The sequence below is a fragment of the Phalacrocorax carbo genome, chromosome 4, assembly GCF_963921805.1.
Source record: "Phalacrocorax carbo chromosome 4, bPhaCar2.1, whole genome shotgun sequence".
In the NCBI taxonomy this organism is placed as follows: Eukaryota; Metazoa; Chordata; class Aves; order Suliformes; family Phalacrocoracidae; genus Phalacrocorax; species Phalacrocorax carbo.
The window spans coordinates 76,965,043-76,989,749 of NC_087516.1; the positions used below are offsets into that span (position 1 = coordinate 76,965,043).

Sequence of the window (24,707 nt, forward strand, 5' to 3'; positions counted from 1 at the left end):
GTTTAACTTTCCTAAAGCTTATTCAAGTCTGTATTTCTAGTGCTCCGAAACTGGCAAGCCTGCATATGTTCAGGGTTTTTTCAAATTCAAAACTTGTCATTTTAGGAAAAGATCAGACATGGCAGAGAGGTCTGTTCCACAGAGACACCAGGCATACTCTACAGCGTTTAGAAATACAGCTATGGAATTACTCTGCTTCTGGGAGGAGGTCTTCAAAACCAACTCCACCTACATGGAATTAACATGCCTTCACACCTACAAATAAAAAATAAGGTGGTTCTTCACCAACAGGTGAAAGTGGAGCTTCAGAGCTCCTTAATGTACGAAGTTACCATTTACCCCCAGCTTATGTGTCACTTTTGGACAAGTTCACGGAAAAGAAATTCACTGACATTTACTGAGAAGGTAAAAACCATTCTTGGCTGAGAAGGCCCCAAAGCTGAGCGTGGTGGGAGGCTGGGAGGCCAACACAGGGAATTGCTCTGTCTGTCTCTTCCTACATGCTGCATTTGGTCACCATCACATAGAAGATACTCAGCTGCATCTAAAGCCCTCAAGGGGCAAGCCTGCCCGTAACGCACACAGTGTGATACACTTTCTTCCACACATCTTTGCACGCAGCAGGAACCACTGCTCCCTCGGGGTGACCATACCAGAGAGAAAGAGCCTTCATTTTGAAACAATTCCACCCCGGTCACTGCGATCACGTAAGGCAGGCGTTACCTATTGCAAGACTTCAACCCACAAATTTTCCTGGATCGTTATTATTGCCTGGGGGACTTAAAGCCAAGCTGATGTAACTACGACCAGCATTTATAGCTGTTCATAGTCACCAGAAAACAGGAGAGTTTATTCGCTTGCTGAAATCCACCTCCAAGAAACCACACTGATCCTCCGTATTGAAAACATAAGCGGACATACATACAGCTTCAGGTTAAGATCTCATTCTGTAGGAAGAGGATCACTGTCAGTGTTTGCCTGCACTTATCCCAAGGCATGTTCACAACAGCAGAAGCCCTGTCGGCAGATGGCATTGCTCTCAGCAGCCACAGCCAGCAGCCCTGCCAGCACAGCCAGCGCTTCAAGCAAGAGAAATTACTTTCTCAAATACAAAGGTGGCAGAAGTCCACCGCTGCGGGGGCTTACTGGAGTAGGAGCACTTTCTTTTCATACACGCCATCTGTCAGTCCGTCAGTTCAGCCATACTCATTTACCCAGAAATTTTTTGGGAACACCAGAGGAGGAGAAATGTTAGTCATTAAAAAGCAAGCATGTAAAATCTTGGAGAGGAGACAGGGAACGGGAAGGAATTCCCTAAACGAGCAGGCTAGTCTTCATTACCATCTTCTGTTAATATTCATTAATACATAAAGTATCCAACTAGACCTAAAATGTGAGCTTGGAACAAGTAGACTTCATACAGTACGCACGAAAACGTAGGAGAGGAGAGTAACTCCCCGATATATGCCAAGTTTCTGTAGCTACAAGCAATTAAGTCATTAAATGCAGTCTGGAATAAGGTGATCTGTCTCCAAACATACATCTTCAAACAGAAGGTTTTTTCCTCCAACCATTTTCAGATACGAATTTTGGCTTCTAAGGAAAACAACTTATAAGAGAAAATCCACATGCAGCTTCTTGTTTCTGTAACTAATATTTTTACATTTCAAATAGCAGAAATCAAAATAAAAATTTTACTATTTGTATTTTAAATCATTTTTCTCAAAATAAATCATCGTATTTTAATGCCTTTCACTCAAGCAACATGAAAACAGATGCATTAATCATCTCACGCCACTGATCCAAGCCAAAAATGGATTACAGCAGCCTTAAGAGGGCACAGAAACTGTATAAAGAAAAGAAGCATTTAAGAAAAAAAACCCAAACTTTAAGCAGAGTTTAGGTGAGTTCAGTACAAATGCCCAAGCTGGAAATTCTGGCAAAGAGACCATTGCAGCCAGCTCACAGCTCGCCTTCGCCGCCCACCCGACGGGGTGGCACTTGCGGAAGCGCCCAGGCAGCGGGCACCACGGGTGCTGGGGAGATGCCGGGCAGAGCACGGCCTCCAGATGCCGCAGCACCTTCTAGGCACGCTTCCCGTGCAATCCCCGCCGGGTGCGGCTGCGGAGCCGGGGAGTCAGATCAGGTGCCCAACACTGGTGGGAACCGAGTCTTTGCATCCCCCGCTAGGAAGGAAGCGGCTTCCAGTGTGCCTGCGGTGAATTTCAGCAGCCGCTACGAAACCCCTCGTACAGCTGCAAGGCAAATTCGCACGACCCCCTCTCCTATGCACTAAATCCACACAGTAAATACAATTGCAACTCAGAGAAACACATCGGTTTTGTTTAGCCTTCCTCATATCTCTCAGGTTTAAAAAGTAAAATAGATTCAAGTCTTCAAACAGATTTTCAGGCAATTTATGGGAGTTATACAAAAAAAAATATAAAAAAAGGGTTAAAAATATATAGATAAAAAGAAAAAAAGTGGGTGGGTTTTTTTTTTTCACATTCATAAAGATATTCCGAAAGGTGCCCCGTGATTTGCTCTGGACACTCAAGTCCTTATTTCTCCACAAAGCATAGGTGATACACCAGTGCTTTCCTACAGTACGTTGCCAATGTAAATATTTTGACACAGAAATTAACATTTAGGTGACAAATGATAGCTCAGGCTTCATGAACTATGTATTCCTTAACATCTGTCAAAGGCAACGTTTGGGAAGCTGGACCGCTGTCCAGCGGGAGTGGGATGCCGGCCACTGCATTGTGAACCTCAGCCCCTGGAAAAACCCTGGATATCGGTGGGGATTTTAAATACGCTTTGGTCTAGTCTGCATTCCAAGCGGTGTTCGGGCAGTGAAAGCTTTCGCAGCCCACCATGGAATACCTGAACTCTACAGCCCTCCATGGAAAGGATAAAGGAAGGGAAAACAATACTTGCTCTGCTGCCAAGCAAGACCGCCATCCAGAAGTTGTCTGAGTGCCTTCTTTTTTTAGGAAATAGTTCCTCACTGCAAGAGCGGTCAGGCCCTGGCACAGGCTGCCCAGAGAGGTGGGGAGTCACCATCCCTGGGGGTGTTCTAAAATGTGTAGACGTGGCACTTGGCGACACGGTTTAGGAGGCCTGGGGGTGTTGGGCTGGGGGTTGGACTTGATCTTAAAGGTCTTTACTACCTTAATGATTCTATGATTCAATGACTCAATAAAACACTGAGTGCAGGAGTTCTTAACATTGGTTTTAATTCTAACATTAAAAATTAACCTGAAAAGCAATGTTGGTTGTAGCTGTGCTGGTACCACAGTCTGCTGTGTGCCGGCACTTACAGTAGCCAAACCGTAACGACCGCCAAAATCCCCCAGGGCAGATTAATTGACCGAAAGAGACAGCACCTTCCTGCGACAAACGTCTTCCTCCCTCATTTGTATGGCCAAATGCCATGCACTGATTGATTTTTTAGTGCAAACTGCATCTGCCTTAGTATCACTAAGTGTGCTGATTAGCTGGTTTTGACATTTTGGACTCAGATTAAGAATTAAAATTCCTCAAGTTTGTTCATTCTCAAAACCGACACCAGAGGGTTAACCTGTAACTACCACAGCGGATGGAGTATGACCTGAGAAAGGGGATGATCACATTTAGCCTTTTCTAACTATGTACAGGCCAGGAAATGAAGGTTATTCTCACAAATATTCTTCTACCACAATTTTAATCCATAACACTAAAAGAGAAGAATTTCCCTTCAAGTCAAGTCCTTCAGTCTGGCAAAACCTGCCCAGTCATAGCAAAACTACATAAACATGACAGATCAAACAGATCGTATCCTTAAATGACAAATTATTTCTCGTGAAATACAAGTTAGTTGGAAGTGCAATTCTTGCTTTCATGGGAAATTTTGAGAAATTTCTTCATGAAATGAAATAATCGAACACATGTCATTCCTTAAAGTGAAAATATCTCATTATTATAATGAAATGAAACTGGAAAGTCAGAATGAGCCACATTAGAAGTGGAAAGTTTCCATTGAAAATCTGATGGAATAGCTACATTTCTGGGCAAATATGTTTAGTTAAAATGGCATTTTCCAAGGGGAGGTTTTGACTAGCTGCATTAACAACCAGCCATTTCCTCCAGTGACTAAACCAGTAAAGATTACCTCGCCCCCACAACAACTGAATCCATTATTAAACAGAGAGCATGAAACGGCTACATTAAAAGCCGTATCATCCAGCTTTCAGGACAAGAACGCGACCCGCTGCACCACCACGCAAATCACCAGTGTAAGCCGTGACCTGCTGGCTATGCAATACATCGTGTTGCAAAACCCAACCCAGGGCAAACCATAAAGACGTGTCTCAACCAAGTAATTACAAAAACATCCAACTAGATGAAAAACAGAACTGAATAACAATTTGCAAAAGTGTTTTTGAAGATGTTGATGTATTTATAAAACAAGGACACTAGGCAAATAGATCCTTGATACTGAGAAATAATAAAAAAAGAAGAAACAGATGTTAAAAAAGGACAGAACAGTACTCGGGCGAGTAGTGGGTTAGAGAACTGAATAGGTGGTTTAGAAATTGAAGTCCTGTAATGTTTTAACAGAAGTAATCAAAGGTTTCAAGCAGATACGAATTCACACGCACTGACAAGATCGCTTCACTGCAAAGATTTCCAGCATGTGCTCTTTCAAAGCTCTCACTGAAACCCAACACGGCTCAAACTGAAAAAGAAACGCTGGCAATTAGAAACAGTTTCATGAACGCGTTTATAGGCAGAAAACAGTAGAGGCACAGTTGGCCACAAACTGTTGGAAGTCGTAGTACAGAAATCCTCATGGAAGAAAACATTGCCTGTGCTGCAGGAAACAATCGTGATGTTGCGGAACTATTTGTGAGGCTGCCTGGAGAATAAAACCTTAAGAGGAGAGAGTTTTCACCTATGAACAGCAAAAATGAAGAGCTGGAGGAAGTAGTCTTTGCAGTAAACACGATGCAAGTAACAGCCATTTCCAGAAACAAAGCAAAACAAAACAAATGTTTTATAAGCTTAAGTGAGAAGCACAAAGCGACCCAACTTTACCAGATTTTGAGAGGGTAATTCCGAGTGAACGGCAGATACTTTCCCAGCACATCGCCTTACAAGAACCAAGCAGATAAAACTGCTGCATATAGCTGCAAGGGAGGCACGTTCTACAACCAAAACCCACCCAGCAAGAGTAGGTTGGAAATCCCAAACAGAAACTCACCCAGGTGTTTACAATTTCACAAATGGTGCCAAACACCCTATTTTGACCATTCTGTCTCTCAGGGTAAGGAGGGCAATTTGCACGGGAAGCCGAATGCCACCACACCAGCACCACAGGAAATTCCCAATTATCCTTAATTCAAGAATAGCACAGTGGACGACTCCTCACATTTTCTTCTACTGAGCTGTCACGCAATATCTGAGTAAATAATGCTGTAACTTGAAACAGGTTCTTTAACCGTATTCACGGGCAGAAACGAAACGGGCTTCCGGGAGCCAGAGACGCGCAGTGCTGAGGAACGCACCAGGGCTCCCCACTCGCGTAAAGCCACGGAAGCGCCTTGTTTGCCCTCAGAGTAATTTCACTTAGGCAGAACTGAGGGGAATCGCAAGTCTCCTGACGCCCTTGGCACGGTTCTCTCATTAGCTGCAGCTCAACTGGGGTTAGGAATTAAGTTTATTATTAACACCTGGTGGGGACTTGCACAGAAGCTGAATGGGGCTGCGTTTGAGATACTAAAGCATCGGGGATTATTTCAAACCGAAATTCTAGCAGGGTGCCCTACAGTGGTACGTCACAAGTGCTGGAAGTTTGCCTGCGCTGAAGGTTATAAATATGGGTGAGAGATTTACAGTGTCTACGTCTCATGAACAAAATGAATGTAACGGCAGCTCTTAAAGCAGAATTTATAATCTAGCTCTAGGAGACCTCATTAACTTCCAGAGCCTGCTAAACATATTGGCTTTAAAACACAGTTAAGCTGATTCCATGCATAAAATGCATGGAGTTTAAAACTAGTCTCATTGGAGACTGGTTTAATTTACCTACATTTAATAACTTTATTTTATCATCACATCTTCAAAAATGTTTTTCTTGCCAGTTTTCTAGTACACATGACTAAAAAAATTTGATTGATTACAAAAGGGAAAATGAGAAAACAATTATACAGATTAGTATCAAAACCATAGAAGTCAACATTTTTAAAAATTGGCTTTACCTCCTACTTTAAAAGCACCTTTACAATCACTTCATGTGGAAGAGGAAAAAAATCACTCTTCAGGGGGGGAAAAAAGGGGGAGATTTCATTCTTCATTTGTTCTTATAATTTCCTTCTATACATTTTCCCTATGATTTTTCTCTCTCGGGCCATCCCAGTTAAATTTTGCACACTCTGGGTGAGGGCAGAGACACCCATCTCTGCCTAGTTCAATTACTTGACAAAAGTTGTGCAGGGCTAATTTCTCCCTGATAAATGACACACAGAGAAGTGCTGCCGGAGGAGAGGTTACTCAGTACAGAGGGGGGAGAGGACCCACCGCTACAGATAGACACATACAGAGATCAAGATTTAAAAAGCGCTGCTTACCAAGGCCAGCAACCTGCCGTCCTCCTTCATAGCCAGAAAGCGGTTTGCACTTACGCCTTTGATTGACACCACTCCTCTTTCTTCTGCTTGAAGTTGCAGTTTGACTGTGAACAAAAGAGACAAAAGTAAATAGTCACAGCCGTGGTGATTATTTCAGCACTTGACACTGAAGCCTACCGCTTCAAACCTACAACGGAAAAAGCCTGAGCTTCAGCTTCAGCGAAGATAGGAAACTTGTAACCTCTAGGTTTCTGATCCCATTTGTCGTCAGAGAAAATGCTCATTACAAAGTAAGTAGCTATCGTCAAATTGGCAGCAATAAGCGTGAGTTATTCTGCTGTCTTCGTTTCACAAAAAAGCAATGTAAAAACCCATAAAAAGACCCTGAAGGTCTACTTACGGCACGGTCAACTGCTCATAGAAAATGGGGATTTTTCGTGGCAATTTTCTTACGGAGATATTTCTTAGTGTCTATAGAACAGCATCAGATATTGAGCACATGCAATTCTATACAGCTAGACTGTCAGAGAGGCATGAGGCTGGACTATGATTAAGACCACTCAGGACTGTATCACTTGCTAATGTTCTAGCAGCTGCCAACAGAAAAGTACCAATTAGTTTACATCGTACAGCCAACAAGTTGTTAGAATAAACAAACAGAACGGGAAAAGTAGATGAGGGTAAGTAAAGACACAAGAAATGGTGTTACACAAATTAGGAACGTGAAAAGTGGGTTTATTTGAATCAATTCTTTAAAAAAAAATTAAGAGTCATGGTTTTTTGAAAATCTGTACGGTGGTATCACATCGCCTTCAGCTACTGCCTGTGAATTAACACGAAGTCCACACTGATTTCTCTAGCCACAAACCAAATCCAGTAGTTCAGATGAACACAAAAACGTTTCCCCCTTTGCCTGTGGCTTGTTTCAAGCTATAAGCCAAAATCAGTCTCCACCTAATCCAGAAGATCTGTTTGCTATTTTCCTTCTTTTCTTCCCGGTGTATTCATGTCATTGCATTGAGAACGAGAAGTGAAATCAAGCCTTTAAGTGCCTGAAACAGCGGAGCCAGGAAGTCGCACCTCCGCTGCATTTCAGCCTAACCTTATCTGTGTATCTGTGACATCGTACCTCAAAGTTCACATTTTTCACCCATTAGCTACTCAGGATGGCAAATATTGCAATACAAGACACTACACCAAATACCACAGAAAAGTCCACCAGATACCCAAGTCATGTAGGAGGTATCTGGGGCTCAAAACAAACCTAAACACTCTGTTGGAGCTGCCATTCTTCTGCAGAAGAGAAGGGAAAAGAAGCAAAGTACATGTTGTCCTAAACCTCACGGTAGAGCCTGTTCTATTCCAACCATTTTTAGAACATCTTCCTCTGAAAACCCAACTTTGATTATTTAAAACATCACTTAAAAAAGAAGAATAGGCCCGTACAGCAACTCGGATGAGCTCTTTGGACTGCTGGCAGCTTGACATGTGGTCCTTTCTACTCCCCCTCACAGAAAATATACGCCCATCCCCTGCAGCTCCATGCCATCAAGCCAGCTCGCACAGGCAGTCCGATTCAACCTGATTTCTGCTAGAAACAAACACTACCCATTTGGGTAACAGTAGAACACAAGAAACGGGACCTCTCCACATCCCTAGGTTTTCCTCCATTTTGGATGGCCACTATTTCCAGTGAAACCCGCACCTGCAAACCCTCTCAACTTCAAAAAAAGAGCCATTAGAAGCGAGCCCAGAGGAGTACTATTTTTCTGTGCAATACTGTGGTTTCATCCACTGTTCCACTAAACAGGGATTTTTTAAGAGCAACAACATTTCCGTAACAGGAAGCAAGATCATTGCAACACAGGCACCAAAAACGAGGAATAGCTCAGAAATGGCTTCTCACCTTCTTGGGATGTATAAAGGCAAAGACGACCTTTGCCAAAGAATTGCAGCAGCTAAAGGAACAAGCAGGATGTCGCAAACCGGTTCTGGTTATGTGTCCATCAGGTGTCTGAACGAAGGAGATGACTCATCTGGTGTGAGACTATCGCTGTTTCCAAAATCAAACTAGGCTGGAACTTCTCCTTCCTCCTTCTTGCATCCCAGAAATTATTTTGGGAATTAGTTAAAAACATTTTCTGTTTGAACACACTATACAGAGATCTGACCACGATAAAAGCCCAGCTAGAGGAACCGACAGCTGTGCTCCATTCACTCAAAAGTACTCAGCCAAGGCCTTGCATCAGTTCGCGTTTGCCGATTTCTTTCTTTAAAGGGCTCAGGAGAAACACATACGTGCTTCTGTGCAGTAAGGCGGGTATGACACCTTAGTGAGGAAAGCCTGGTGGGCAATGCTGGCACGCGTCATCTCAGACACCTGCTTCACTCACCCACCTGCTTTTGTGGAGCATATAGTTTTTCCTATTTAAGGCTTGACCTTTTAAGCCACCAGAATAAATGCTTGAAGTGACCATAAATTTTGGAGAGGGAGGATCTCTTGAGATTCAGAGGGAGGTAGCTGCTTATTTGGCTTTTTTTGTGAGGAAACATGAGATTTTTGCTATACAAATGAAAACTTTCTTGGTTTACTGCTGTTGCTCCTAAAGATGGGACTGAAGAATCACAGCATCCCAGGTTGGAAGGGACCTCAGGGGTCAACCTTTCTAGGTTAAGAGCACAACTCCAACAGTAAGAATACCAGCAACATGAAATCTTTGGGATAACTGCTGCAAACCCTTTAAGCGTGAAAATTATTTCACCTGATTTTTCCCTAGGTACAGACATCAGTAAGAGTTGCTCGTAAATCCACCGATTTGTATACACAACTGAAGCCATATTAATACAAACGCTGCACTCTAAAGAATATAAAATGGTTTCTTATGAATTAGGTGTCTGTTGCCATTTTGCACAAAAGAAAAAAAAAAAGCAACTCTCATAATTCAGTAGTAACTCCAGACTTCCAAGGAGTACGGAAACCTCGGTAGTCGTAAAAAGTTAGGTGAAATCTTTAATTTCGTCCCAGAATCAAGTATCCAAAAGACAGCCCTCCCGAGTTATCAGGCCAAAATCAGACTTGTGAACAGCTTCAAAAACCTTCAGCGCAACTCCTTGCCCTCTCGGGAAGCAAGAATGTGAAGTGCTCTGGGCAGGGCCTGGGGGAAATGGACTTTTGAGATGTGCCCAAGCACACAGCTTTCACCGCACACTTAACAAGAAACAGCTGTGTGAAATATCCAAAAAAGTAATATTAATTACTGCAGTATGGGCTTATGTTTTGTGACTTTCTCTTGACAAAAAATAAAAGCACACCAACTCCTACAGCATCGTACTGGGCCAGAAGTTCCGATTCTGTCAAAACAAACTGTTAGCAAAGGTTTTTAAGGCCTGTAAAAATATTTGTATAGTTTGGAGAAGCTTGTGAAAAATGTTACTCTTTAAGGGGCGGGGGGGGGGGGGGGGGACAAAAGAAAAAAAATTTCCTGCAGAGTTTGAAAAGTGCTGCAATACTGAAAGCCCTAAAAGCAAAATCAGCTTCACTGGATTTTTCTCTCCAACTTGAAAAACGCATAAACAGAGCCACAATAATAACGTAAGTTTTTCAGGTTTCAGCATTATTTTGTGCCTTTATTAACACAAGGTGTTTGCCACAGTGTTACGCTGATCTGGAGATGCCAAGATACAATATAGCCTTACTAGTTAAACACATTTTGGCCACGCAAGTCATTACCAGAAGCAACAATTTTCGGTTTAGCTCAATGCAACTTGGTACAATCATAAGAGAAACGACACCACTGATCCACACCTTTTGCAGCCTTTAGGTCACCGATAGCAATAGTTCAGACTCAGGCCATCATTTCAGATCTACTCATAATACTTGTTTTCAGCATACTTAAACCTCAAAACCAGACCCATGTAAACTATGTAAACTAAAGAAGGAGTATGTAATCCACAGCAGCAGGACAGATTGTTGTGAAACAGCTAATTAATAAACCGAAGACCGAGGCAGCGCATTTTCCCAGCCATTCTGGCAGTCCTCTGGGAGGGCCGCCCTCCAGCGCAGCAGTAAGTTACTTCACTGTTCACACTCACAGCATGCCCTTTAATTTGTGACGAACGCCAAGTGCACAGCCACGGTCGATGCCTTCCTCGGCACGCTGAGCAAACATCTTGAGGACCGAGGCTAAGTCATCACAAAGTTATGAAATAAAAAAGTGTCCTATCCCAATTATAACCTACATGACCTTTATGCACTGACAACTGAAAAGGACTGGTAAATTTACTACTGCTATTAAGACTTTCTTTTTGTATCTCCTCATAAGAAGCCGAAGTGTGATCGTCTTCCCTTTTCTGCCGAGTAGGAAGAAATGAAGTGCAAGACATACAAATATAATTTCATGACAGGGTAGAAACTCTGAGGAAGAAGGATAAAGTTGTATCTTTGGGAAGATATACAAAGACTTAGAAAACACGAATGGAATAAAGTTAAGGCACTGAACTATAATTCAGGAGTTTGATTTAAAACCTTCCTCTGACACAAACTTCCAGTACTGCAAGATAAAATTATGAAAGTATCCTAAACAAAACACTCCTTTGAGCCCTCCCCTTGTTCCTGTATTCAGCACAATCACAAACCTGTCACCTAAAGAAATGAATCAGTTAACTCAATGCCATTTATGGATGTAACAACATGGTCCATAATGCTGCAGTGAAGGTTTTCCCAGAAGAAAAGATTCCGAGCCCAGAAGAAGCCACCATACAGCCCACTGACAAGCCGTACGGTTAAAAGCACACAACCAGATGCAGCATCGCAAGACAGAGAACAAGCGCATAAAGGCAAAATTCTCAAACCAAAATTAAATCAATCAGTAAGTATTTATAGTCTGACGGACAGAAGGCATTAAAAAAAATTTTAGTAAGAAGGTGATTGTTTAAAAACTATCTGGCTCAAAAGCAAGAAATGCCTACAGATGTTCCCATTATAGGGAAAAGATATACAGTATCTGAAGTACATGATGAGCAAATCTCTCCGTGCTCACCCTGCCTGTGCCATCAGAAAAGCCTGTCACACTCTTCTCCTTGGGATCACGCCTTCCAATTCCCCTGTGCCATAATAAACACAGGAATAAAGCACTGCTAGCTGGGCCATGGCCCCTCCTCAGTTAACTCCCCCATGCAGCAGCAGCAGCCCCCAGGTAAGGTCATAAGACTTATGTGTTCAGCACAGGAAAAATATGCAGATGTACAAATCAGAAATTTTTAAGTATGGGTCCAGATATATGGAAATTTTGACCATGTCCATTTTTGACAGGACACGCAAAGAGAGTCCCTAGCTCAGCACCCAGGTGTCTAACTTTGTCAGAGCTATCCTTAAAGGCTGATTTTTGTATAGATACACACAGTCTCCTGAAGCTGTAAGGGTAATCTAACACTCAGAATTTCCAGTACAAATTTTATTTTACAGTTTAATGTCCTCTTCCTTACAATACCATCTACATCTCTGTATGGCAAATTATCCAAACAGCAACATTTACCTGAGGAGACGGCCGTTAACTAAGAAAACAAATCACTTTGGATGTAGTTTGAGTTAAACTACTACACCTTCCAGGGGTACCTACAAAGAAGATGGTGACTACCTTTTTACATGGAGTCCCATGGAGAGGACAAGGGGGATGGACACAAGCTGCTCTTGGGGAGATTCCGATTGGACACGAGAGGGAAATTTTTCACAGTGAGGACAGTCACCATTGGAATAATCTCCCCGGGGAAGGGGTTGACTCGGCCACGTTGGACACCTTCAAGAGTCGTCTGGACAGGGTGCTGGGCCATCTTGTCTAGACTGTGCTCTTCCCAGAAAGGTTGGACTAGATGATCCCTGAGGTCCCTTCCAACCTGGGATTCTGTGAAAGAGGATAGAGCGAGGGACATTTTTTTCCTCACAATATGTAGAGGCTGTGCTAAGAATACTCATTCACTGATGCTTTGGCTGAAGAACAATACAAGCTACAGCCTAACCTGAATTTCCACTGAAACCACTACAATTTGTGGCATTAAAGGATGTTGAACCACACTGCAACACGCACCAAAATGCCTGGGAGAGAGTCTTCTCCACATCCCACTGCACACAGCCCTTCCTGGACATGTACAACTCTTCTGTATATATACATACACAAATGACCATACAAGATGAACCTGGGGTTTTTTGCCAGCTTCCCTTCCATTAACACAGGAAATTTGCAGGTACACTCTTTCCAACAGCGATGCTCAGATCAGAAAGATTCTTACAGCATCTAAAAGGCAAAATGACTAAACAGTTGTTTTCTTTTTCATTGAAACACAACTGACAGAAGATCAAACCTCTTCAAGACCACACCCTGACATATACATTAAACAGGTTCAACAGTTTTGGGTTGGGGTTTTGGGGTGGTTTTTTTTGTTTTGTTTTGTTTTTTAATCAGGTCCTGATCCTGTGACATGTTAAACACAGACAAAACACTGACCACGCCACTGTGCCCCTCCCCTGCAGCCAGCAGAGCTCCGCAGGCACAGATTTCCGCACGCATTCATGTCATTAGTGGCTTGTGGATGTAAAATTACAGTTACACATACATAACCATCCCTCTTTCACAGGGGGTATGGTCAGGACAGATCTACAAGTTGCAGGTGAAACTAGCCAGCATATTTGAGAGAAAGTTACAAACAGGCATTTATTTCACAATTTGGAGAGACTTTTATAAGAATATGGAAGTTGAAAAGTGGTATTTAATAGCATTGTGGTTGGCAAGGTTTCAGATTTCTGTTATGAACTGGATCTTCCCCATCTTCTCTTAAAGAGCCCAGAGAAGTATTTCCAATGAAGTTTTGCATACGCCAGTGGAGAAGAAAATTTTACGGACAAGTAGCAAAACACAGACAGAGAAGGTGCTAGCAAATGCGGAGAATACAGTAAACGTGTACATTTTCCAAAAGTTCTTTTAGTGCCCTGAGCGCTAGAACTGAAAAATTGTATGTACAATGAAAGCCCTAAAGTCCTTTCAGAGCTCTCCCAACCCAGGAAAACTTTTTAATGGCCCAGAACAAGTAATACTGCACTAACTTAAATGGTCCCAAATGGTTTCATTGCTCTGCATCATAAAGGGTTCGGCCAAAATTCTCCTTCAAAATTGGTTTATTTAGAAGATCTTGGCAAAATCTAGCAACTTAATGCTTTAGGAAAAGAGAGCTGCACATTTTGGAAGTTACTCACTGCTGAGCTCGTGCTACCTTTCTCACACCCTCCCAGTCGGACATCTGTTGGCAGCGGCAGAGGAACAGTGCCGCCAGCCTCCTGCACCCCAAGCCCTTTGCCTGGGGCAATCGGCGTGCGCAACACCATGTGCTGTTGCTTTACTCATAGCAGCTGCGTTGGCTAAGATGTTCCGGGGCAGGAGTATGCCACAGTATCGCTAAGGAAGAGGGAAAACAAAGGTCATAGTGGGGAAAGAAAGGGACAGAAACACGTTAGGAAAACATAAGAGACGGACAGACATGTAAAGAGCAAGTCGCAGTGAAGAGGGGCAGTACATGAGGGTGCTGTACTGGAGCATGAGGCAAACTCCCACACCTCAAGCAGGTGGAATTTGAGACGCATTAGCCAAATGGATTCATAAAATCCCCATTTTCCTACACTTCCACAAGGAAATGGGAAACCTAACCACTACAAAATAAAAACCAACCACGAGCTCCTGGCTTTGGATACACATAGTCAGCAAATAAAGGTACAATTAAAGCCTAAGCTATATATCCGCTGTAATCTACCTAGTAAAGATCCCTACAAAGAGACTTCAGCGTGGACTAAAACCGCAAGTACCCAGCCACGGTCTCAGAATCACACAAAATTCAGGTTGGACGGACTCTATCTAGTCCAGCCTCCTGCTCAAGGGTCTCGATCACATCACAGTAAAAACCCTGCTGCCGCATCTTCACTACCGTCCCAAGTACATGCAGGCTAAACCAAAGCTCACGAGGGTTCACCGATGTTTCCTGCAGTTGTGCCTCTTACTGCTGTGAGGCACAACCACAGTGCCCCACGCACACGTGCTTTCAGCCTCTGCAGGGTTTTCCCCACCTACACCGAAATACGGCTCCTGGGGCAGGACCACACAACCTGGATATCTACTTTCAGTACCTCCACCCTTCCCTTCAGGACGCCAAACACTGCCCCTAATACTCTGAGACAAGACACATAAATCATTATGCTGCCTACAACCTGCACACGCGGCCCTTCGCTGCTCTGCCTCTTTCACTTCTTAAAGCAGTAGGAAGAAGCAGCCCTTTTCATCATGGTAACATCATTATTAATGCCCTGCAAGAATGTGACGTGAAATACAACATTTTATCAAGAGGACTCTGGGCCCAAAAACATCGATTAGCCAATGCTCCAAGAGTTTTTTGGGGTTTTTTTTGAGTTTGTGAACTTCTTAACAGCAAACACATACCTTGCCCAGACACTGCGACTGACAGAGCAGCTTATGGGCCCTGGAAAGAGAGGAGGAATCTGATACTGTTTCAACCCCCATTTTCACTGACATACAGCCGCTTTATGTGAACTAAAAAGGTCATTAGCAAAACACCTCTCGCTCAGTTTACAAGAAGGGAGAGTTTATGTACCCCTTGAAAAACCCTGGGCTGCACGTCTCTGGATCAATGACTAGCGTTTCTACAGGCTCTGCTGTGGAAAAGCTAAACCCAAGCCAATGGCTCAGGGCCCATCTCCAACATATTTGCAGAGGCCCTGTAAGGAAAATCCTTCATGAGGCCCCCGAATGACACTGCGGTGAAGCTATTGCACCAGCTCCCCATCACTCGTCCTCCTGCACCTCTGTGCCCACAGAATGGAACAAAGCAGCAACAGTTTTGCAGTCTCAGTGCTACAGAGGTGGATTACCTCTGTAAGGTAACCCTCTGCAGAAACACAGGCAAGTTCACTAAAAAGGGGGGGCAGAAATAAGAATCAGCAGCACTTTGCTAACTGCAACACCCTACAACCGAATTCCCACCCGGCATAGTCTGTGGCTGAACTCGGCCGATTCCTTCATGCTTGGGGGCAATGTCTATTCCCAGCCAGGTGTCCAAGCAAGACACAGAGTCGGGCGTAATGCTCCACACCTAACATAATAAACTCTCCCAAGCCCAAGGGCTGGTTCCTCAAAGATACACATGCATGTACACACTCACACACACACACACAGATTAATACCCCCATTTTGGTGTTTCCAGAGCCAGAGAAAGCTGCTCGCTGGGTCAGATCCAAACCCCAGCCTGTGAGCTGGTGATGCCTACTGTCACTTATCTCTAGGAATTAGAAATACCTTTGGCTCGCTGTCTCCCTCATCCAGTCTCTGACACTTTCTGCTGTCTCTTTCTCAAAGACATATTAAGCATATTAAGTTTCAACTGACTGATAAGCTCTGCGTTGATGTATGAGGCATCCCCAGTCTCGAGACTGCAAGTATGAAAACAACCCTTTGCTTGCTTTCATACGCTCATCGTAAAACCACTGTGCCGTCGCCAGAGTTGCTGAAGTACGCGCTGCCTAAAACCTGCAACACGTGTGGGGGAGAAAGGAGAAACATGAAAAACAGCAAGAAGAGGTGGTCTTTCAATAAATAAAAACCACAGAACAGCAACAAAAACAATCAAGCAAATGAAGTGTTGCACTGAGAAATAGTGAGTCACGCTCCTGTACAAAGGCACATTTCTTTGCTTTTGCATGACAGCATTGCAGCGTGTATCTTTTTCCTTCTTGCCAGCCAGAGGCATAAAACCACTCACAGACAGACCTAAGGTCTTTAAAATGTAAACATCTACAACAAAAATACACACTTGTGAAATACAAACACTTCAAAAAGTTCCGGTTACACTTAAGAGTAAATCCAAGGCTTTAAACAGCATAATAACTTGTGTAACTGTTTAAATATCAACCCGCTAAGCTAGTCTACCACATAATATGGACGTTCACAGATTAAGTGTTTTCATCTTTTTAAGTAGTACAAATACTAAATGCAGTGAAAATTATTTCTGTATTCAGGTTCCCATCTGTTCTCATTTATAACTCTGCCTCAATTCCTACAAATCTCCAACTCCCCCTAACATATACCTGTGCCACTGGGAATCCTCCCGGGAAGCACTGGTTACCAAACATCCAGCACCCTCAAATGCTCCCTATAAATGTCATATAAAGGGCAGTGAAGTCATCCTGCAGAACAATAATTTCAGAATAACGTGACATACATTTCTGGCAACAGTCTGGCTTAGCGTTCCTTGCCTGTGTGCCCACATGTAAAATACACACAGTTTTATTTCTCCATTTCACATGGCTCGCATAAACCGGTGGGTCAAACTTCATCGAGTCCTTTAAAAGTTAAAAGCACCGGAGCTTCTGTATTCTGCTTACAAAACACAACTTGGGCATTTTGTGCTGCTGAGTAAAGTAAACAGCGACTGCTTGGCATTACGTGAGCATTTCAAATGCCAGACACTCCAGGTACATCATCCTATAAATTTCTTCTCAATACCTCGCTGCCGCACTGCTTGCAGTCTCCCTGTCGCTGCAGGTGAGCTGACTGCGTCATTTAAAGCCAAGAGGGCACAACCAAGCAGAAAAAAAATCTACTAACTTTACAGAAGAACAACTTCATTCGTTACTGCGTACAAGTAATAAAGCCTAGTCTCAACATTACCGATACCTTTACCCCAAATTCTTGATTTAGAACAATGTTTGAGGGTTTCCTTATCAAAACAATGAAGGCACGTTCACACATGTTTTTTAGGACTTTTTCCAAAGGGCTTTTCTAAACAAGGTTAAGGTAATCCATCATGCGTCTTTAAACTGTTTTCACTTCATGTAGTATTCACTGAAGTAAATCACAGAATAACCACTTCCAGTTGTTCAGCTTGAAAACAAAGCTGGTGCAAGTGTTAAGCCAACAAAATGTCACTGACTGATATCAGAAGATGCGTACAGAACCTGCAGAATTTCAGCTTTTTATTGTGCATTCACTAATCTCTGTGTAACGATAGCCTGTTTTTCACTTGCAGCAAAATAAACATACATAAAACCAGGGACAACCTGAGACAAGCCCAAGACTGTCACTTCAGAAGACAAAGAAGGTAAAACGTATCATTTTTAGAAGGTATTTTTCGTGCTCCTTCTTCACGTACCACTCACACAACAACTATTCAGTAGTACACAGTATTTTAGGGGTATAACTGATGTCAGAGCAGTGGATAACAGCTTTGTGAGACGAAAGGAAAAGGCTGCCAGAGCAGCGGTGAGAAATTGCCAACCCATAGGCTTAATAAGCCTTACTGTCACAGTTGGAAAGGAAAAGCTGCATTTCTGAAATGCTAAGAAGAATCAGCAAGTTGGATTTCAAGAGTCTGAAGCACAGTGGTGAAAGAGAAGCTGTGTCAGGCACCAAGGTGCCAGGGAGATGGCACGGCAGATGGGTAGAAAGAAATAACACACTGGTAAGGAAGAGTTCCTATAAATTAAATTGCCCTTTAGAGTTAATTGCTCTTAATCTGGCCAAAAGGTTAAGAGACAGTGACTGTTGGTTTTGCACTTCCCCCATCTCCAATACCAATGAAGTTGAATTAACCACCAAGTCTTTAATAAATATTTTCGCAAAGAGTCAACGGAAAGACCATTCGAAGTCCATACACACACACGAACAGTATTTCCCAGTGCCTGTCCACCTCGTTTACTGCAAGGACAATGCAAAGACAACATTAAGCCCAGGGACTTACTTCATTCTCCATCTATTTTATCCCCCTCCATCAAGCTGCGTATCCACCCTATGCTGACATTTAAATAACGCACCCACAGGGGAACAGCATGATCTGCAATGAAGCACAAGAGCTGTCAGTCACTGCTGATCCAGAATAGTAGTGAACCAGAGTCTTCACAAAAAGGCTCTAATTTGCTTTTGAACGCAGCCTCACTTGAGTATAAAGAGCTCTTCTTCCTAAGAAACCAAATTCCCTGACACCGGAAAATAAAAAGCACAGTGCATTTTTAGACTTCCCTTCAAATATTTGGGTAACACTTTTCACTTTTACAGCCCCCTCTGCTCACTCTGAGGAGGCAAACAGGATACACTGTGGGACACAGCCTCTACTGGGGAGCCAAGAACTTGGGTCTGCAGGACTGCAGAGAGAGGGATCAGGCTGTAGTCCCTTCCCCAGCTTCCAGCTCTCCAAATAAAAACCCACTGCTTATTCTGAATACTTTGAACGACACTAAGAAGGGATATGAGCACTTTCCTGACAACGAGAGAGACCTTACAACCTGCAGCTTGGAAGAACCTACTTGCCTCAGCCCGGCTTCAGCCAGACCATTACTCACCAGCGCTCACTTTGCTGGTTTAAATCTCCATGCTGCTCCAGATTTCACTGCAAGAGTATGCCATGGCTACAAGCACCAGCAATCGCACTGTCTCGCCTTCTATCACATCAAACCAGCAGGCAGACCAGATTTCTATCGCTCCTAACAGCATTATCTCCTAACAGAATATCACATAGACAATATTGATCGATGGTACTAGAGCTTGATCACTGAAATTCAGCCTCATTTTGAGACACCTTGCTCTGCTCTTCAACAGCAAATACCAACACCTTACAATCACTGGTACTAGCTCAAGCACAACCAAATGCTCTGGAAGACGTTGCTTCTTGAAGCAGTAAAGCAAGCAGAAGGTTGGGACTGAAATAAACTACAACTGGCAAGATGGGACAGTTCTGTTGACCTCTTCAGCTTTTAGAAATTCCCGCATTTCTAAAGGCACCAGCATCACAGGTCTTTTTTCTCAATTTTCCTGAATGAACTACATTACTGTCAGTAAAACATCCATAGTGATTCTGTAAACATCTGTAAAACCACAAAATGAACCCTTCATATTTACTTATTCAGAGGCACGGCCAGACGCACGTTTGGCTATTCATCCCAATTGCTCCATTACAGTTGCAGAAACCCCGTGAACTGAATCCATACACTATTTCCCAGAAACTGCTCAGCCTAACGAGCCTGTGCAGCAGAATACCCTAGGTGGCTGCCGAACAGTGATGACAGCAGCTTCCCCTACATCCTCTGTATGGCCCTCACTGGATGCTCCTCCATGCCAAAAATGCTCTTGTTTTTGTATCCATCTCTGTTGCCAGAGGTATCAACAGGACCCAATGGAGTATTGCACAAAACTGCTGCACAGGTGTGTTCTCTATGTCCAGAAATCTCAGTCTCACTATTGGTCTTCCCAGAGTTGTGGGGCTGCATTAACACTCACCGTATTATCGTCCTAAAATCACTATTCTAACCTGAAATGTAATATAGGTGACAATCGCATGGACTCCATCTGTTCACCCTCTTCAAGTCATCTGTCAAGGAAGACATTGTACCTTGTCCTGCATTTTAACAGATGAGCTGGTTCAGGACATGGTACGGCAAGACAGGCAGTGACAACCGGACCGCTAGCTGCCACTGGAAAGGGGCAGCTCCTGCCCCTCCTTCCCACACTCCCAGCTGCACACTCCTACCACCCCTTGCTGGTTGCGAAACCCATTCGCCCCCTTGCTGAATTTGGTACTAGAGGCAGTGCCAACTACAGCACCACTGAGATGGGGTAAGGAAGAGGAAAGACCATCCCTTTTAGCAAGCAGAGGCTTGTTAGATCAGGTGAAGCGTCTAACCAAAGGATCCCTTGGCCAGTTACCACTGGCAACTTAATGGGTAATGTTAAAACAAAACACTGGGGCTGCAGAGGGGAAGGCGAAAAGGAAGACACGTGGATAGGAACAAAACACTCGTGTATTTGTTTCCCAGTACCCAGAAACACAGAGAAAAAATACAGTCTGCCACAAAAATGGTGCTAGTCCCAAGAGGTGCTACACGTTTCTCCAAAAGAGGCGTACCGAGCACAGATCGAGATGCCTATAGACCTGCGTATGTTAAGGACATGCCTCATCAGCAAAAATAACCACAAAATGGCAACAGAATGCCTAATAAAGCACATCGGCATGGTAAGGGTTTGCAGGCGGATGCCAGGCATCATGGGCACCGGGCTGGGTCAGCCTGAAGGAGCCAAGAAACAGTCTGCAAATATTTTCAAGCTGTTATCACAGCTGATATCTATGCTTGCTCTTACAAAACACAACACCATGCAGTACTTCATAGCCATGAGTATCAGGATTTTGTGACTTGCACATTCCAACCAGAATCCTGATGATTGATGTTTTACGAGATCTGCTCAAGTCTCATCACAAGGTAAGCGACAAGCTAACGAGCTCCACAATGCAGGACTATAATTTCACCCCATTGCCACTACAAATGGCTCTGGAGTCTAGTTCTTACTTCCCCCTTTCCTTAGTATCTTTCTCCTTTGAATCACTCGAGCAGTGTGGTTTTCAAGCTCTAAAAAAAACAAACATGAGTGATAAGTTCATACAGGATCACTCAACCAGAAGTGTACCATGACAGTTTGTGGAAGACAACCTCCACCCAGCTTTGTAGACATCATCTCATTTATATTCTTGGACGATCATATCAGGCTTCAGTCAAAATCTGGCCCTACCCTGAACAAACAACAAAAACTACATAAGATAATAATCCTGAACTGCCACCAGCCCTCCAGAGAGTCACCCTTTAAATATTTTTACTGAGAAGTCAGGAGGCAGCAGAAGAGGCAGACAGGAACCCAAGTTCACCCATACACTGTCACAAAACACATTACTGAAAATGACAAATGAGGAGAGAGTTGCTCTATTTTGAAATGCGCCGTCTTACGCAGAAACTAACAGAAGTAAAGGCTATTCATTCTCCATCAGAACTGAAATGTAATCCCATCACCATAAACATTTCAAATGCCACCTGGTATAGATATTCCATTCGCAGATTTCATGCAAGTATGTACTTTTTTTAAGTAATAGTAACTTGAGCATTCTCAGGATAACCTTTATTTCAGAACTGGATTGCGTTGAGGTTGTATAGTCTGTTTTGTTTTTACTAGGTAATTGCACTAAACATGCTGCCACCAACAGTCTAAAAGCTCCATTGTTTCCAGGGTTATTAACCAGTTTAGTACAATCGATCACCTCTCAAGTATTTTGAAACAACAGATGGACAGCGATCCCAGGGCAGCGCTCCCAAGAGTGCTAAAAACTGTCATAATCAAAGCACAAATTTCAGGCTCCTCTTGCTCACATCAAAAGTTATGGATGGATTAATGGATTTAGTTCAAACTACTTGAACAAATGAGGAAATACTGGAAAAATATTTTTCTGGGGAAGAAAAAGGTTAAAAAATATTAAGCTCAGAGAAAAAACATTCAAAGAAAATCTTGTTACATGTTTCACTTCAGCGTGTTAACAACTTTAAGTATATAGAAATCACTGAATAACTATTTTTAAAACTGCTTGCCGCATGCGTAATGTAAGGGAGTTGGGAAAAGCTTACAGAAACAAATCTTCACTGAAAAGATTACATGGTAAAACTCAGGTTGAGACATTGATTAACTAAAGGGCAATTAAACAGAATTCTGCCCCAAAAACTGCAGCGCAACTGGTGCCCTTTCTTCTAGAAAATACGATAGGCGTACGCATTCCGTGGGAACTGAACGGGGGAAGAAGGCATTTTTCTGGGGTTTATCTTCAAGCATCTTTTGAACCCTGTGGCTGTTAATTTTACTGCCAAAACCAGTGCTACATCTCTTGCTGCCCATTCAACTGTCTGTGCACTTGGCACTTCTCTTGCTTTTATTACAGAATGCAGAAGCCGAACCTGCTTTTCTTACAGAAGATGAATCAGAACAACTTTTAAAACCCTTCAGTAATATACACTAAGCACACTTTAAAAAGAGAGAAAAACCCAAACCCACAGGTTTTAACTGACCGCAACTTAGTCTCTTCATCTAGTATGTCAGAAGAAATCAGATCTTAAAAAAGCATTACTAACATAGTTCACCTTCTGTAAATTGCTTTTAAATATTTCTTCACCACAGGATAAACTTTTTCTTCAAACCAGCTGCACAAATATCAAGCATTTATTAGCCCAATGAAAACCATTAGCAGCCACCTGATTTCATTTTCTTGAAGAGCGATGCAGGAATATGTGGTTCCATTTTATCAAGATGACAAACGTCCCAGAGCCTTCATTCTGATTTCACTAAATGTCATACATGTGCCACTACAGTTTTTACCAAAAGTTTTAATCTACCCACATAAGGGGGTCAGACAGCTTTTGCAAGAATCTGCGTTTATGTGACTATCTCCATAATTTCACTGTATCCTGTCAAACTACTGTGCATTATCCGTATTTGCCTTATTCATTCAGCAATGCCTGTGCAACAGCTAAGCAGGAGTTGGACTATGGTGTTTTTTTTTCTGCAAACAAGAATATCGAAGTACCTATAAGCACTCCTGGTTTCTACAGCCTGTGAGAAGATTTAAGGGCTAAATCCTGCCCTCTAGTGTACCTGTGGATGGTGGTGCCCAGGGAACCTTCCACACTCTTCCAGCAGCCCTTTCCAAACCAGGCAGAAAAGAGCTGGGAGAGACAGGACAGTTCATTGCCCACCAGAGGCATCTCATATTTGCCTAGCTCCACCTTCAGAGCATACCCGCTACTCGGTCACACACCTTCAGAGTGGGTAAGGCTCGCTAAAATCTGGGCAAGAGGATTAGCGGACACAACAACAGGTAAGAGAGATCCTCCCCTGACGAGCACCATCTGTCAGCATGCCCAGCCAACGCAGGTAATTTATTTATGCATTTAATCAATTTACCCTGCAGGACAATGCAGAAAACAGTATGACAGCATTTCTATGACAAAAATAAGCAAAAGACACAAAGGAAGAATATTCTCAACTTTTTTTTTTTTCCACGGGAGCTCTCCGCTACCTCACATTCCCTAAAACAGCTGCATCTGAGAGCCGGGACAAACTTCTGTGTTGACTGTGTTGCAAAGTATTGGTATTTGGCAAACCAGTTAAGGTCTGTGCAATAGATCAAAAGTAATGCAAAAAGAGTCTGTTTTCAGAAGCACTTGGGTAGAAGTAATAAATTCAGATGTTTAGGGCCAGGTTTTTTAAAAAAAAAAAATAAACTGTCACCTGGCACTAAGATTTGGAACAGGATGCCCTGTCAACAGCTCCGGCCACGTCTGTGGGACACCAAAATGGGAGAGGAGATCTTCTGAGTCCCAACTCAAATAACTTACACACCTATAAAAAAAAAGAAACACCAGGTACTGAACCTTCATCCTAAAACACTTCCTGACAGTTGCTCAAATTTTTCTCTCTGAGGATCACAGTTTTCTTCCATTTGTACGAACAGCGATCAGCTTTCTACCTTCTCGACTAAGCTGGTATGCCCTAAAAGCCTGCATGAACTTCAATATAGTCTTTTTAAAACATTCACAGCGTAACCATTTAAATGTTGCGTATGATACAAGTAAAAATCATATCATTAATAACTACTTATGAAAGGAACTTTCTTCTTACGAAGAAATTTTCCTGGACCAGTATTACCCCGTTTTACATTTTCTTGAGGTATTTGTGGAAGAGTCGCCAGCTACTGAGCAGGAAGAATTTACTTCGGGAAGTCTGCAGGTTTGATAAACGCTCACACTGCTGAACCCTTTCTGAGTGACAGGCTGGAGCCTCGTCACTTCATTAACAAGCGGACAAGAACGACTCGGGATTCCTTGGATGCCTTGGTTTACGCTCACCATGAAATAAAGCTACTTGAGAAATTATGGAAATATATAAATGCCAACCATTCCTCAGTGAGGGAAACTGTGAAGGGAACAAGCTGTGCTATTAGACATTTTCTAAAATGTATGGATAAGCTTTCCCTTTCCATTCCCCTGCTTCTCCCCTCTGACAGCACTGTAGCCTCTTTGAGGCAAACACCTCCAGAGGGTTTCTAAAAGCCTTTCCAAAAAGACTGCGTTCTTTGTACGTTTTCCAGGGCATAAATCAGAAGTTGTTGATCAACAGCAACAACAACAAAAAGAGGACATGTTTTTTGTTTTGCTTTAAACAATAAAACTCTAAGAAAGTGCCT

The 24,707-nt window shown here is 43.0% G+C and overlaps 1 protein-coding gene across 1 annotated transcript in view; it reads right to left on the minus strand.

Annotated features, from left to right (window-relative positions):
• The window catches only part of FGF2 (fibroblast growth factor 2), a 31,608-nt gene that overhangs the window by 901 nt on the left and 6,000 nt on the right, over positions 1-24,707 (minus strand). The window contains exon 3 of the mRNA XM_064450500.1: positions 6,612-6,715. Within this exon, the coding sequence (XP_064306570.1) occupies positions 6,612-6,715 (104 nt within the window). The remainder of the gene's footprint in view (positions 1-6,611; positions 6,716-24,707) is intronic.